Genomic DNA, 17,147 nt, shown 5'->3' with positions numbered 1-17,147 from the left:
CCTGCTGCTCCTCCTCTGGTTCCACACAGCAGAGGCACAAAATCCCAGCATATCCTACATAACAAGCACAAAGAAAGAAATCATTAAACCAGGGGCAGCCGTGACCTGCTGGCCTCCTGTGTGCTGCATTTGCATAAAACATGAAAAGTCATCACTGGGGACAGCTGGAGGGGCTTAGCTGGGATTGAGGTTTTAACGAGGCAATGAAGCAGCTCTCAGCAGTAAATGGCAGAGGCAGGGCAGCATCCCCAGGGTCGATCCCAGGCCCATTGGGAGCAGAGGTGCCCTTTTTCCTGGAGACAGGATTGGCAGTAATTGCCAACACCTTCTGCCTGGGAATAGAGATTTGCAGCTCTTTAGGCTGCAACAGCAGCAATTCCAGCCTACAGCCACCTCCAGATGAGTAAAGGGTTTGGGAGAAAAGGTCCAGCAGGGTGAGTGCAGTCCTGAATTGCTCAGACAAGCGTGGGGGCACCATGGAGAGCAGGAATCAGCCACCTCCTGCAATGTCCTGGGGACACCTGCAGCCCAAATCTCCACCTGTCTGGTACCCAACAGTCACCCAGGGTGGGCACAAGGAGAGCTGCCCTTCACCTCCTGCCCAATCTGTGCCAATCTTGACCTGGAGAGCCCAGAGCCTGCCAAGCCCTCCTCATCCAGCCTGCACAAGGGCTGTGTCCTCCAAGGCAGCACCACAGGCAGTGCCCCTCAGCCCTGACTGCCCCAGTGCAGAGGGAGCAGCTGTGGGGGAGGCATGGGAAGGATTCCCTGCTGAACTTGGGCACAGAAACTCCAGCCTCACCTGCTGCTCACAGGAGCCAGCACACACCTTGGATGTGCAGCTCAGCCTGGGGGATCAGTGCTGGGCCAGGGAAAGGGGAAGCTGTGGGTCTGCAGTGGGATGTCTGTGCTGCTGACTCCCAGGAGTTCTGTGCCATCTCAGCAGAGAATCATTGCAAAGGCACATAAACAGCCCCAGGCAAACACAGCCCTTTGCAGCTCTTCTCTCAGCCCCTCCAAAAGCAATATGACATTTCCAGTGCCCTTATCTCTGCCTGGTGGTACAGACCCACCTGCAGGATGAGAGCTGAAGGCACAACAGGCACAGCCCTGCTCCCAGCAAAGCTTCTGCCAGGAGCCAGCACCAAACTCCCCTGCAGCAGGGAGGAGAGCAGTGAGGCCTTCAAAGAACCACAGAAATCACTCAGGCTGGAAAAGACCTTCAAGATCATCAGGTCCAAGCATTAACACAGCACTGCTCCCTCAGATGCTGGAGAGGAGTCAGGCCAGGCACCAACACCCACGTTCTGGACCCAGGAGCAGGGTGCTGGGCAGGTGGGGAGGAGCAGGGAGGCTTTGGTGGCAACTTCAGCATGAGCAGCATTTCAAACACTTTGAGCCTCAGCTCTCAACAAGGACCAGGTACCCAATGCATGGGAGAAGTTGCTCCTGGCACTCTCCAAAGGGAGGGTGGCATCCCAGCATTCAGGAGCCTGGGGATAGATAAGCAGATGCAATTCCAGGCAGTCACTTCCAGCCTGCTGCAGGCCTGGCACAGTGGCCAATCAATCAACCATTTCAATTGTTTCACTGATTTATTGATTCCCTGCACTACCACAGGGGCCATGACCCCTCCAGCACCCAGCAGCAAAAAGGCAAAAAAAACCAGACCATGGTGGTTGTGGACAATACCAGGGTGGTCAAACTGGGAACAGCTGACCCCAGAGTTTGCCTGTGCAAACCCATTCAACCCCAACCATTTCAGAGGCTGCATGTCCCACACTGGAAAAGCTGAGAGCACTGCTGGGCCTGGGCAGGACAGGGATGAGCCTTTAGGAGTTCTGAATCTCCCACAGGCTTGACCACCAACTCAGCAGTGCCAGCACACCCACCCCAACTCCCCAAGGAATCCAAACCAGACTCTTGCTTCTGCCTTGGGAAATCATGGAGACAGAATTCTCTGTCACTGCCAGAGAAGAGAGAGTGCCCATAGCCTGAGGGTATGTAACCTCCTGAAGCTCTCTGTGCTCTAGGCTGAACCCTTCACACAAGCCTGACCCACAGCTTTAGAGCTCAGCATGATGGAAGGTTTATTTAAAAGTCATGGAGAGTATAAAAATTATAGATATTGAAGATATTTCAGCAGTCTACTGAGCCATACTAGCCATGCCAGACCTGGCTGAGTCCATGGAGTTTACTCCTGCACCACTGGAGCTTGTTTCACTTTTCTTTTCTTCTTGGCTTTGTCTTGCTTCTTCTGGGTCTCCTGGACAACACTCCCCTTGGTTTTCTTTGCAGCTGAAACCTGCTCAGCTTCATCACCTGCAGCACCTTTTCTTTTTCTGTTTTTCCTCTTCCTTTTCTTCTTCTTGTCAGCCACAGCATCTCCTCCATCAGCAGTGGGGAGGTCCCCACCGCCCGCCTTTGCCACCCCGTTCTCCCTGACCCCCTTGCTTGGGTGCTTTTTGCTGCCACCAGGCACGAGGCCTTTCTTGTTCTTGGGGGTTTGTGTTTCCAGGGGCTGCTCCTCTGGGGCTGGCTCTCCATCCTCCCCTGCTTCCACCCCGTTCTCCTGGACGCCTTTCTTGCGATTCTTGCGTTTCTTGGTCTCTGGCAGGAATCCTTTCTTCTTCCTCTTCAGCGGCTCCGCTCCCTGCCTGGGCTTGGTGCTTGTCTTCTCCTTCTTGGGCTTCCTGCAGAGAGAATGCCAAAAACCAACAGCAGCTCAAGTCACAGCCAGGGAACAGTGTGAGCCATGTGACAGGCAGTCCACAAACAGGCAGCAGCGCCAGAAAGGTGCAGGAAGCACAGGGTGAGGATCAAGGCTGTGAGGATGAGTATCACCCATGGAGGGGGGTAAAGCCTGCCTGTGGCCCTGGCTTTGCTGTCTTCTGGCAGCACAGGACAGCAGACATGTCACCTGTCACCTGTCACAGCCCTTCCCATCAGACATGTCAGTCCCTGTTACAGCCCTTCCATCAGACATGTCAGGCACATGTTACAGCCATTCCATCAGACATGTCAGTCACCTGTTACAGCCCTTCCATCAGACATGTCAGTCCCTGTTACACTGTTCCCATCACACGTCAGTCACATGTTACACTGTTCCCATCAGACATGTCAGTCCCTGTTACAGCCCTTCCATCAGACATGTCAGTCCCTGTTACACTGTTCCCATCACACGTCAGTCACATGTTACACTGTTCCCATCAGACATGTCAGTCACATGTTACAGCCATTCCATCAGACATGTCAGTCACATGTTACACTGTTCCCATCAGACATGTCAGTCACATGTTACAGCCATTCCATCAGACATGTCAGTCACATGTTACACTGTTCCCATCACATGTCAGTCACCTGTCACAGCCCTTCCCATCAGACATGTCAGTCACATGTTACACCCCTTCCATCAGACATGTCAGTCACATGTTACACTGTTCCCATCACATGTCAGTCACCTGTCACAGCCCTTCCCATCAGACATGTCAGTCCCTGTTACAGCCCTTCCATCAGACATGTCAGTCACATGTTACACTGTTCCCATCAGACATGTCAGTCCCTGTTACAGCCCTTCCATCACACATGTCAGTCACCTGGTGCAGCCCCTTCCATCAAGGACAAATCCCAAGATGTAAGCACACAGAACAATGAGCTGCTATTATTCCAAATGAGCATTAATGAGGGTCTCAGCCCCACCAACCAAGGAGCTCCATTAAACTCCACCCTGAAGGTGCTGCCTTGAGCTCCTTTCCCTCCCCAGCTCCCTGCAGAGCAGCAGGACAGACAGACAGGCCCCCAGGGAGCAAGGCCACGCACGTGTGATCGAGCCAGCGCATGACGTTCCAGTAGAGAGAGTCCAGCCGAGGAGAGCTCCCAATGTCCTCCAGCTGCTGCAGGGGCAGCAGCACCTCCTCCACCTCTGCCAGCTCCACACTCAGCTTCTGCAAGAGCAAGGAGAGGCAGTCTGCACAGTGACTGGGGAGGGGCACTCACAGCAGCAGGGCACAGGCCATTCCTAGGGAAGGCTTTGGCAGGAATTGCCAATCCTGCCTGGCTCCTCCTGGAGCCTGTTGGCACCGCTCCAGTCTGGTGAGTCACACCACACCACCAGGTTTGCCTGAACACCTGAGTTTCCAGCATGAGAGGCAGGAGTCTGAGAGAACTGTAGTGGCATAAAAAGAACTGGAGGGTCCTTCAGTCTGCTCTCCTTTCCTGTCCATGGCTGGGAGCAGGGAAAAGAAGACACAGGACTGACTCTGTACCCATCCAGGAGAAAAGCAGCAGCGTGTTCAGTCTGGTTTCTAAAGATCTGGCACTCTCTTCTGTAACCCACTGCATAACCTGTCAAACCAGGCAGAAAGGGCTGTCTCAAAGGCTGTTGAGCTCCTACAAGAGCCTTGGAAATAATCTCTCTTCTCCACCCATTTTCCTATTAGGTCTTCACAAAGAAACAGGCTGTGGTCTGAGCTCTGGGCTTATCAGTAGGAAACTGGGCTTCAGCAATTCTGCTGCTTGTGGTGTTTTCCTCCAGTAAATAAGACCACATTAAGGATGTATATCTATGGAAAATCCATGCATGCTCAAAAAAGTATTTTTTAATTAGGGGAAACAAAGCCCCAGAACAAAGCTTCACCTCTGCTCTTAAAGCTGTTAAGTCTGGTTTTGGGAATCATGATCTCTGGAGTTCAATGGAGAGGAAAGAGCAATCAGCTGGGATAAAACCCACCCTCACTGTACCTCAGGCTGTATTTCTGCTGCTAAGAAAGCAGATGCCACAAGTGTTTGCTGAACACTGCACAGATTCTCCTCTGGAGATCAGCTCATGAAGACTGTGGATCACTCCTTCAGACAGGAGAGCTGCTCTGCCCTCAGATCCAACCAGGCATTCCCTCTAGAGGTACTTTTGGTAGGAAGGGGGGCTGGGATGTAGCAATCACATGGCAAAATCCAAGTGTGGCACTTAGAAAATCCTCAGAAAACAGCCATTTGTCACATACTGGGTCACACACTCACCTGCCCTTTCACAGTTTTAAGGAGAAAGTTCAACAGCTCCAAGCTCTTGGCAACTTTCTCTTTCTCAGCCTTCATGATGGGTTTTCCAAGTGTTTTCAAACACTGCAAATTAAATTAGAAGATTGAGAAGAAACAGACATGAGATGGGGAAACAAATCACACTTCACAGGAGAAAGCAGAAAACAAGTAATGAATGGCAGGATTCACCTGTAAGCAAAGCAATTCTGGAACATAAACCCCACCAGACTCTGGAAAAGTTCAGGAAGGCACTTGGTGAAAGCTTCTGATACCCAGTTTAATTAAGAAACAGCTGGACAAAGCAAGAGCAAACATATTACAGAAGCACAAGCTTGCTGCTGTCCACAGCTTCTACACTAAAGCACAAGTGGAGATGCTGTCCTGGAGGAGAAGAGGTACAATAATCCCTGAGCCCACCCTAGAAAGGCCAAGGAGCTGCCAGACAACAGACACAGCTGATGGACCAAAGCTTCTCAGCTTCAGGAGCTGGCATTTACACATAAAGCATTACTGCAAAAATCCAAGGAGACTTATGCCCAGGAAATCCCAGGTGCCAGCCTGCACCAGGGTTTGTCAGTCTAAGGTTCCCTGAAGTAACTGAGGGGAAAATCCCCCCTGTGCTCTCTCCATGTGCTGCAGGGTTTCTGAGACACTGAGAGGTCTGGCTTAGAGGAAAAGCATGTCAAAGACAGTCAAATAAAAGACAGTTATTTACAAACAGGGCAGAAAATAGCCATAAAGAGGCAGCCCAGTGGCTCAGGGGCACTGATCCTCTGCCTGCAGCTGGTCCTTCATCCCTGCTTACATGGACATGGTCCTTTTGCTCCCCACTCCATTTCTGTGTGGCACACAGCACAGCAAAGCCCACACAGATCACACTAATATCAAGCAGGATTTGCAGGGACAAGTGTGCTGCAGACAGTGGCCTGTCCATCACAGTTCCTCCAGAGAAGGCTGCACTTGTGGCCAAGCTCTCCTTTCCTTGGAATTTGGACATTTCAACACAGCCAAGCCCATGCCATGCTCAGCATCCTCAGTTCCCCAGGCTGAGAAGTGCCTGCCCCAAGCCTGTACCCAGCCTTGTGTGTCATGGTTCTCTCACAGATCCTGTATTCCAGCCAGATGGGAACAATTTAAGGACTCAGCAAACTCTTCTCCATCTACATCAGCATGAAGTTGACAAATAAAATAAAAAATCCTTGCAGACACTGAGAGATGTAGGAAATTTATTCCCCAAAAGAAATTCTTTCAGGAATGACACTCACAACAGAAAAAATAACAATGGCCAGCAAGAATGTAGGGAACACTTTCAGCACAGAAAGTGGGGAGACAAGGTAACATATCTGCAAAACCAGCAGCCTTCAAGTAGAATTATTATATCTGTACAGGCTCCCCATCCTGGGAGAACCTTTTTTAAATAATAAAGATACAGTTATGTCCTGTTCAGGATGGTCCACTCAACCCTGTATTAGAAAGCCATTCTGCTGGCTGGAATTCAAGCTGCAACTTCATCTGACTATCAATAACTTGCTAATTACTCCCTCCTGATATAGGCAGATGCACTGCAACTCTATTCCAGAGCTGTCATTAGCCTGCAAGGTCACACAATGCCACAGCTCTGAAGTCACCCAGGTAAAAACAGAGACAAATATAGGGGGTGTGATTGGAAAAAAAGAAATCTTTACATGTAGGATGTAACACCCCATGGGTCAGGCACATTCAGTTTATTAAGCTTACCACTAATAATAAAATAATAATGAACAAAAAAGACTGATATACATAAACATCTTCTTCAAACATTTTTCTTTGTAATTTGAAGAACAAAATATTGCCAATGGTCTTCCTTGTGCTTAGATCCCATTTCAGAGAGACTATTGAGTTGAGATCCTTATTTTGCTAAGTTGTGCACTAGTTCCCAGGGAGAAAATCAGCATGGATTGTCAGCTCCTTGGGACAGGAAGAATCAGGGCAGTGCTGTGAGATGGAGCCAAAGTGAAGTCAACTGTCATTTCATCCTTTCAATATACAAACACTTTAGAATTAAAAAGGTGTTAAAAATAAATTGCATTCTCTCTTCACTGTACATGAGTGATGTGGACAAGTGCATTTAAATCATGCTGGTTTGGCTCTGCCTGTTCTTGCTGCCCTGATGCTTTGAAGGGTTTGAAATAAATCCAACTGAAGTCAACAGAAAAGTTCTGTAGCTCTGAAACAGCATCTGAGGGGCTGATTTTCAGCAGTACACAAGTTTTCAAGGGTTTTTTTGTTTTTTTTTTTTTTCCCAGGTGCTGGGGTAACTGGGACATGCATCTATTGGGGGGTACCCAAAAGTTCATGCAGACCTGTGGAAAGAAAAGAGTGGCTGGCCCAGCTGGAGATGGAAAACATCACTGGTCTAGTAACTAAACAGCTTTATTTAAAGCAATGTTTTGCATGGATCTGGAACACAACCACACTTCCACCAGTATAAATAGCCAGAAGCAAACTGGTACAATTTAGATGCTCTGCAAACAAAAAGCTCCCTGCTGAAATGGATCACTTGAAAACAGCTCTGCAAGACCAGGAAGGAACAAGGAGGGTGTAGCAGCAGGTAATTCATCCCTACAGACTGAACAATTTTCTCTAGCCCAGAAGAAGGAAAGGCTTTAAGGAAGCTGGATTCACATAAAGTTTTACTTTTTCTCAACATTTGCCTCCTCCCTTTCCCTTCTGCTACAAAGGGTGTAAAACAAATTTGCTGCTATAACACAGAACCAGCAGCAGCAGCAGCAGCTCTGTGTGTGGTAGGCAGAGACAGTCAAGCCTCCCTGAAGACTTGAGCCCAATTCCTGCTCAGCCCAGAGTCTCATTATCTTCATCTCAGCACTCAGAGCACTTCCCATCAGCATTCCATGAGATGCTATCTCTGATTAGGCATTGCTTCATTCTCCTCCTCCAGCAGCAGGGAGTGCACAGAATGGAGCATTTGCTTCCATGGGATTTGTGTTATCTGCACTGTTTGCTTCCATGGGATTTGTGTTATTTGTGTTAGCATGAGACACCAACACAAACATGCTCACTCTGGTTATGTAAAAGAAGCTGACTCTGGGCTGGGAGTGCTGGCAAGCCTGAGGAAATGGATCCCAGGGAATGAAATCCAAACCCCTTCAATGGGAACTGGGTCCAGAAGTCAAAAGCAGCTTTCCCAAGAATTTACATAATTTAATCTCAAGTAATTATAAAACTTCCTACATAGGACACCAACCAGTGTCTGCATGCATTGTTCTGCTCCCTCACTCAGGTCCCTGAAGATGAAATCAGCTCTGCCACCCCAATTGCAGAGGTCAATCATTTTACAGGCCGAGCCTGATTTTATTTGGGGAATGTTCACCATCCAACCATAAAATCAAAGCAAAAGCTATTATGTAACAGATGGCAAACATGCCTTTAAAAGAGAAGTTGTATTTCAGTCCTCTGCAGCACCCTTGGGAGAGCCTTGAACACTGATCAGATCACAAACACTTGCACAAGGCTGCTAAAGATGTGTTTTACATAGCAAGACTGAGGCACAAAGCAGGGCTTTGCTTCCAGCTATGCTGCAGGTCAGTGCTGGAGAGTGAAAGGAAAACCCAGAAGAACTTGTCTAACCACTGCTCCTTGATTCTCTGCCATGAGCTGTTCCACAGGTATCCAGCTCCCTGGCCTCTGAAAGCACTACCAGCCCAAGGGTCACACAACCCAATCACACAAGACTAAAAGCAGAGAGAGCTCATGATTTATACCCAACAGCTACACTGCCATCACTTGCTGATTTATGTTGCTTTTCTGCTTCTCTTACTCTGCTGCTTCAGGACAGCCAGTCCCATTTCAGAGGGTAGTTCCAGCTCCAGCTCAGCAATACCTGTGATGGTTAATCATGTCTGCACATCTGAGCTGTCAGCAGATCTGGGCAGGTCATTTTCCAAAAGGAAAAACTATGGAGGCAATTTTCACAGCTGGAACTCCCATCTCAGCTCAAGGCAGCACAGCAATAGAGCTGCTGCCTCACCCTGTGTGGATGCAGCTGGCAGAGATGGTTCTGTCTTGTTATGTCAGACATGCTGCTTCCAAAGCCTCTGGCTGTTTCTGGAGGAGGGCACTGCTGGATCCAAAGCTCTCTGCTTCTCACATTTCTACAAGAACTGCACATTGCCAGCATCTTAACAATCAGTGGGGTTTATTACATCACTCATTCCTGTATCACACATGGATACATCCCAACTACTGCAGGATCCAGCCTTCATTCCATGTCACAGTGCACTTCACAGCATTCCCCCATCTTCACAAAGTGTGAAACAAGTTAGAGCACAGGAGGTGAATACCTGCACTAATTCAGTCACACAGGTAGGACAGAGAGCTGGCAGGTAGTTATAATCACACAGCCCAAAGTCCAAAACTCCCTTAAACCCCTCACACAGCACAGAACCACAGAATGATGGGGTTGGAAGAGACCTCAAAGATCATCAAGTCCAACCTATGCCCCAACACCTCAACCAGACTGTGGCACCCAGTGCCATGTCCAGGCTTTCTTTAAACACATCCAGAGATGGTGATTCCAGCACCTCCCTGGGAAGAGCATTCCAGTACTTTATTATTCTTTCAGTGAAAAATTCATACAGCACAAGGGCTGTAGGAACACTTGGAGCCAAAGCCAGCATCCCAGGCAGGGCCCAGCTCCCCTGCAGGGGAGATGCCAATGTGCTGTTGCAGGGAGCCATGCACTGCTCCTGCAAGCCTCCACATCCACACCTGCCTGCACCTCTGCCCTTCCACAGGGACCATGCTCAGCCCAGACTCACAAGACACAGCAGAGCTCCAAGTGCCACAGAGTGCTCTGCCACCAGAGACAAGCTCAGCTCCCAGCTGGGAGCTTGAACAGCATTTCATATTTATGTGTGGCATTCACATTCTCTGATAAATCCCTTTGCCCAGGATTTTTCTCCTGGGAAGCTGAGAAGCCTCAGAGAAAAGGAAAACAATTCTGATCTCATTTGCTTCTCCTGTGTTGTGCTCCTGTGGAATGTGTTTGGAGATTGTTTACCCACAGGTGATTGTTCCATTGGATTCTGCTGGGAGTTGTTTTCACTCTTTGGCCAATCAGGGCCAAGCTGTGTCAGGACTCTGGAGAGAGTCAGGAGTTTTCATTATTATCTTTTTAGCATTCTGTAAGTATCCTTTCTGTATTCTTTAGTATAGTTAGTATAATATTCTTTAATATATGATAGTATCATAAAGTAATAAATCAGTCTTATGAGAACATGGAGTCAGATGCATCATTCCTGCCTTTGTTGGGACATTCCCAGCAAATACAATAGTTATGCATTCCCAGCATGTCCTTCAGCCTGGTTGAAACAAGCAGCCCTTCCCCTCCATGGGATCAGCCTGCCAGATCCATCACTGGGAGCTGCAGAAGCCCAGCCAGCCTGCATTCCTGCTGTGCCACCTCCAGCCCTGCCCTTCTCCCACACAGCACACCAGGAGCTGATGGATCAATCAATGTGTGCATTCATGGCTGGGCACCAAATCCTGCTGCAGACACACCCCTGCAGCTCCTCACACCCCTGCACAGCCTGGGGCTCTCAGTAAAGCCTCTCCTCCAGCAGCAGAGCTCAGCAAAGGTTCAACCCCACAGAGTGCCAGAGGTCTGAGCTCCCAGCTGTGCCCCAGCTCCGTGCTGCACCAGGATCCCAGAGCAAAGGCACAGCCTGGGATCTGGCTGTGGTGTGGCTCAGGTCCCTGGGGTGGAATCACACCCAGAGGGGCCCAGTGAGCTCATTTGGGGTTCTACAGGCTGTGTAGCCAAAGCACAGGATTTCCCATGTCACCAGGCAGGTGAGGCTCAGGCAGGGCAGAGCCTTCCTGTGTTACTGAGAGGCTGAGCATAAACTGAGCAGCAGCTGAGGGCCTGCAGTGCTCTGTGTGCTCCCAGCTCCTGTCACTGGCCCATACAGGATGCTCAGTATCCCCTCACCTGTCACTGCTTGTGCTTCTCCTGAGAGGAAAGAGGGGAAGCAGCATCATCCCCCCATTCACAGAGAGGCTGCCACACAAAGCAGGACAGAGCCAGGAATCAACTCTGAGCTTCCCAAACCCTGACAAACAGCCCCAAATACTTTCTCTCATGATAATAATCAGTGTACAACAGATCCCAAAGCAGAACTCAGGGCTAAACCGTGGAAGACAAAGAAGAGAGGAGGGCAGAGCAGGATGTCTCTTCACTCCAGTTTTCATCTATCCAGAGCCAAATCCATTTCCAACCCATGGACACCACAGGCACACAAGGAGAGGCTGTCCCAGCACTCACCTGCCCAGCAGCAGCTGCTGCTGGGAGCACTTCAAGGCAGAAAAGAAGCACTGACAGTCCCTCCTCCATCCACTTTCTCTCACTAAGTTTCTGAAGACTGAAAGTGTAAATGTTCAAACTTTATTCCCTTGCATCTCTAACACAAACAAGTCATGAAGAAATGCCCCCAGAGGGGGGGAACCACCAAGTCTCTGCTTGCCCCTGACTGAGAAGAAGGGAAGGCAGGGGAGTAAGCAGACCCACATGCTGAAGGGTGTAAATAAAGACATTTCTGGTGATGTGTAATTTGGCAGCTATTAGAGGGAGGAGACAAAAAATCCAGAAGCCATCCTCACAGAAGATGTCAACACTTTCCCAAGTTTAATGATTTTTTTTTTTTTCCCAAATGCCATATGAAAATGCAGCAGGGAAAAACCACACAGGACAGCTGAAGGAACAGAGGAAAAGGAAATCTCCACAGAGACATCCAGTATTCTGAAAGTTATCAGTTAAATCAGTACTGGCCTCATTTAACAAGCTAAGAGGCTGAGAAAGGGCAATGAATTAAGAATTTATAAAGATGGACAGATAAAGGTTCAGGCAATCTTCAAGGAAAAAAATTGAAGGATGGGTTTTTTAGAGATTTGATGAAGGCACTTTAATAATTTATCTCACTACAAATTAAGACACTGATAATCAAAAGTGATGCCCTTCAGAAATTAAGGGCATGTCTGCACTGGAAGGGCAGATAGTGTATCCCTCTCTCCCCTACAATCTCTTAGTAACTCCAGATATTCTTTTAAACCCTTTGCTGAACAACACCATATTTACAAAACCCTGGAATGCTGTACAACAATGGTCTTCAGGGAGCACACAGGAACTCCCTCATGCTCTGGGGTTATCTGTACCATCCCTTCCCAGGCCATGTCATTCCCTACCTGTGCTCATCCATGCCTGCCTAGTCCAAGCCTACCCAACACCTGGAGGCATCAAATGCATCTCATGGGATTATGTGAATTATTTGAATTATCCAGAACTGGTGACTGGCAGTGCTTTGGTCTTGCCCTGAACCCAGGCATTGGATTCTGTCAGTGCAGGGTGCCTTGATCCCATCTGGCTTTCAAAGAGCCAAGTGGAACCCTGTGTGCCCTGCCTAGTCCTTATGACACTGACAAAACAAGCAGAGGGAAAATCAGCAGTAAAGTTTGTCTCTTCTTATGAAATTATTGCAGAAGAAAAAGGAAACCCTCAGGAAATCACTGTGTTCAAGGCAGAGAAAGGAGTTTTAACAACAGTTTTCTGAGGGCTGTTCTGTTTTGAAGCTCACAGCCATCAAAACATGTATTTTCTGGACTACTCCCACTCCCTTTGACTTTCTCATCATAACTGGGAGTTTCAGCCTAAGTTGGGAGTTACACAGAACACCTCAGTTCAGGAGGGCAAGCTGGTCCCTAGGAAAGGGATGACAAAAAAAAAGGTAAGGAAATTATGTATTCAGAACCTGGCACTTCCTGCCCTGAATCTGTCAGTGAGTTACTGGAAAATTGGTGCAGGTCACTCCAAAGCCAAGACAGCAATTTTGTAACAAATAAAAACAAAACATAAATATATCTAACAAGAGAAACAAACACCAAACCGCGCCTACAGTGACAACTGGGAGAGCTGAAAGATCAAATGGAGAGATGCTGGAGAGAGTAAGAAAGAGTGTGTGGGCCCTAGCAGCAAACCCAGAGATCTCTCACCAAAACTGGGTGAGAGTTGGGCTCTGCAGCTCCCTCCCTGTTCCTGAGGGCAGCCTCAGTCAGCACAGGTGAGCTGGGACAGAGATGAGTGCCCAGCACACAACAGGGATGTTCTGAAGTGAAGAGATGGTCAGATTGTCCATGCACAAAAAGGGTCTCTGAGGTGTCTCAGGAGAGCCAAGTTTGATTCTTGGCTCAGCTCCCAGCCAAGGAGTGTCACCAGTAAAACAGGATGAGCAGCTCTACCAAACCAAATCCATTATGTCTTGGGTTTCTGCAAAATACCTTCTCCATTACATCAACAACTCACTGCGTTGAACTTCCTTTGTAAAGCACTTTGAGACCAACTGATAAAGAACAAAGCTCTCCAAGAGGAAGATGTTCCTGTCAAATGTTCCAGCATCCCAGGTGAGCTCTGTCACTTACAACATGAACTCTATTTCTTTATACCATGAACACAACTGAGCCAGATCCCCAGTTAGAACAGACCTCAACAACTGTAGCAAGATTCTGCTTTGTGTAAAGTAATTATTTAGGATTTGGGAGGCTAAAACTGTGCCAGAGGTGTTTTTCTGTTTCCTCACCTTTGCAGTGCAGGGCTGTGGACAACACTTTCTGCCCAGGTGACCCAGCAGCACCAGCCAAGAGCACCAACAGCAAGCAGGGCTCTCACACTAAGAAATCAATTCCAAAGTACCTGATGGGACATCCAGAGCTGCCTCACTGCCTAGGAGAGGCAAACATGGATCCCTCATGGCTGTGATGTATGTTTTATAAGCATGCTTAAACAATTTGGGAACAAATAAGGTCAAGTTAGCTTATGTAAGCACAAGAGCCACTGCCTTGCAGCAGCCAGAGCTGCTATTTCAGGAATCTGTCTCTTCACTTAATGTTCCTGGCTGTTGATTCTCCCTCATCTGCCTCTTAGCTTTGCCTGCATAATTCAGTGGTAGCCAAGACTGCACTTGGCTCACATTGCCCCTTCCCAGTTCCAGCTCACATCCCTGCCTCAGCCAGCCCCAGATTTCCCTGGTGAGGATGCTCCTCACTGAGGGATCTCAGCAGGTATGCAGTGCAACCCCTGAGGAAAGACACCAGGAGATAATATCCTGTCCTCTGTGACAGCCTTAAGCCTGCCAGGGCAGTCCTGCACATGGGGAGCTGCAGCCTCCTAGCTGCCAGTGTAACCCAGGACACAGAGTGTGGCACAGGTGACAGTGTCCTTGTGAGCAGCAGCACCACCTGAATTACAAGAGCACATCAGTTAAAGAGTTTGCAAACCTCTCCCTGGGTCAAAGAAAGGTACAGAATTCACAATTATCTTTTTTTTTTTCTCTTAAAACAGCTATTTGTGAGGGACAGTGGCAGGAATGGCCAATACAGACATTTCAACCAGAGGCAGGGCAATAAATATCATCATTTTCCACAGCATCCCACAGCTTCCAGTCCAGGTTCTCCCAGGTAAGCAGCCACATCAGCCAGCACCTACTCACAAACTCACCTCTAACACCACAGCTGGCCTGGAATGGCCCATGGAAACAAGAAGAAGAAAAAGGGATGAGACTGAGCTGCAGGAGAGCTCAGAGCTCTGCAAACATCCTCCAGCCCAGCAGGAGTGTGTGGGGACAGCAGGGCAGAAAGGGCTGTTCAGTCCAAGCTCTTCCCAAACAAACTCAGCCCGTAACTCCAGCATTGTCCTGGAACTTCCACCCCACCTGCAGCTTCTCTGTCAGCCAAGCACACAGCTTCCACCTGGAGATTCAGGGCTCATAAACCCTTCAGCAAGTTACTTAAGTGCTGCAATAGTCTCTTTGACAAATACATACTTTCTACAGATTCTAAATTTGCTCGGTTCCCAGCCTCTGACTTCTACTCCAAGACATTTTTTACCATCTTTAAAAGAGATCAGTGACACTGTGAGTATTGCTTTACCACACCACAGAGCCACTACATGTTTTTACAGCTCTTAACCAGAGAAGTGAGCATTTCTGCACCACCAGAAAGGCACAGCATTTCTTTTGCAGCTTTAGAAAGTCTTTCAGCACAAGTGACAGCCTTTGGTTATGAATCAAAACTATTTTAATGTGGAATATAAAGTCCTTGACCCCTTCTGTGCAGCTGGCCCAGCCCCACAGAGCCACACCAGCTGGGCCAAGTACATGGGGGAAGCAGGAGGAAGGGAGACAAAACCCCCACATGTATGAACACCACCAACAGTCTGTAAAAATGTTATCTCAGGACTTTTTCAGGCCAAAAAGAGAACCAGCAGCTATATGCCACTGCTTCTTAACAGTATGGGAGGCCTCCTGCCCACAGGGTAAACCTTGGACAACCCAAACAAACTGACAGTATTTCTCAGGAATTTTTCTTTAAACACACATGACCACAGAAATGAGAGGCACTGAGGAAACTTTAATAGCAAAGCTCATTATAATCTTGGATGGGTTGCAAGTTGCTAAACTCTCCCTGACAAGAACAACATAAAGGCATTGTAAATGTTTGTGGTTTCCCAGTGAATCACTGAGTTCTGCATGCATTCAGCTGCTAGAGAGAAGCATGGAAATGACCAGGCTGGGAGGAGTGGCATGTTTTATGTAGCTGAGAAACAAAATCATACCTAACTCCACCCACTGGATTCCTGATGTAATCTTTAAATAAAAAGCGTGTAATGAAACTGAGGATCCGGATTATAAACATCTTTAAATTCCCTGTTTTAAACTTGCTTAGATTTTGTCCCTCCTTGACAGAAACAAACAGATCTAATTGTCCTTGTTCAATATAGCAAATTATAGAACAGCCTAAATTGCCATGTAGCCAGCATGTGAGTAAGTAATGAAAGAGGTCATTATTACAGTTACATAGAAACTCCAGGACTGGAATCTCCCATGTCATCAAGTTTAGTCACCACATCACAACATTAATTTGGCTGCTTGGTTCCCCCCACATCAATCCACAAGAATAAAAGTGAATGGCATTTGCTTCTTGAACCTCCTGGCCCACAGATCATCTCCCAGGTAACAGCTGCACCCAAACACTGTCCTCAGGTACAACTTGTACTCAGGAGCCCTGCAATTTCTGTCACTGTTTCTTCTGCACAAAGGATTTTCCAATGTATTTTAAGGTTTCCCTGATGAGCAATATCAGCAAGGCAGTCTGGTCCATAATGTCTGCAATGCACCAGGACTCACAAGTCCAGTGCACCTCAGCTCTGCTTTTGTGGCCCTGAAGTTCATTCCAACACAGAATTTGCATGACATGTCCTGAAATTAATGTTCACAATACCATTCCATTGTTTTTCCTTTTCCTTTCTTTAACACCTTAAATTGATCTGTATGAGTGCATTCCCTAAAATTCAAGCTGTCTCTCTTGGATGTATACACAGCCTCACTGAGCTGGACCAGGAACATCCCAGTGGTGTTGCAAGAACTCTGGAACCTGGCAGGCACTACTCAGAGCTGCTGCCATCAGCCACAAGGTCTCTAAGACCATTTAAGCTGAGCCCATCCCAGAGTGCAGCTCTGAGACCAAGCAGCAGACAAATGAGAGCAGCACCTGTACTCAAACATGCTGGGGTTTGTTACCTGTGTCACTTGGCTGATGCTCCTGGTGATCAATTCCTCCCACTCCTCCTCTGTAACAAAGAGCTTCAGTTCATGAAGTAGCAGAACTCTGTGGAGAAGCAAACAGGCCATGGCCTGAAAGAGAAAGGGAGAGAAGAACATGAAACTCTCCAGGGAAGGTGTCAGCAATGAAAATACCCTGCTAAGTAAACAGCTGCACACACCATCCAGGGGAGGCCAGCTTACAAAGCTGCACATCCTCACCAAACAAGTGTCACACACTGATTTGGGCTGGAAGGGAGCCTAAAGATCATCTCTGCTGCCCTGCCAGGGACCAGAACAGGGACAGGGACACCTGCCACTGGCCCAGGCTGCTCCAAGCCCCATCCAACCTGGCCTTGGGCACTGCCAGGGATGGGGCAGCCACAGCTTTCCCTGGGCAACCTGTGCCAGGGCCCCACCACCCTCACAAGGAAGAATTTCTTGCCAATATCCAACCTAAACCTGCTC

At 48.3% G+C, this 17,147-nt stretch overlaps 1 protein-coding gene across 1 annotated transcript in view; it reads right to left on the bottom strand.

Annotated features, from left to right (window-relative positions):
* Positions 1-2,065: 2,065 nt before the first annotated feature.
* MYBBP1A (MYB binding protein 1a) overlaps positions 2,066-17,147 on the bottom strand; it is a 52,645-nt gene continuing 37,563 nt past the window's right edge. Inside the window, exons 24-27 of the mRNA XM_066563362.1 lie at positions 16,659-16,772; positions 5,017-5,118; positions 3,820-3,944; positions 2,066-2,693 (exon numbers count right to left, since the gene is read on the bottom strand). Coding sequence (XP_066419459.1) covers positions 2,195-2,693; positions 3,820-3,944; positions 5,017-5,118; positions 16,659-16,772 — 840 coding nt within the window. The 3' untranslated portion in view covers positions 2,066-2,194. The remainder of the gene's footprint in view (positions 2,694-3,819; positions 3,945-5,016; positions 5,119-16,658; positions 16,773-17,147) is intronic.

The sequence above is a fragment of the Molothrus aeneus genome, chromosome 20, assembly GCF_037042795.1.
Source record: "Molothrus aeneus isolate 106 chromosome 20, BPBGC_Maene_1.0, whole genome shotgun sequence".
NCBI lineage: Eukaryota > Metazoa > Chordata > Aves > Passeriformes > Icteridae > Molothrus > Molothrus aeneus.
Note: the sequence above shows the minus strand (reverse complement) of the source record. Positions and strands in the feature narration are given on the sequence as shown.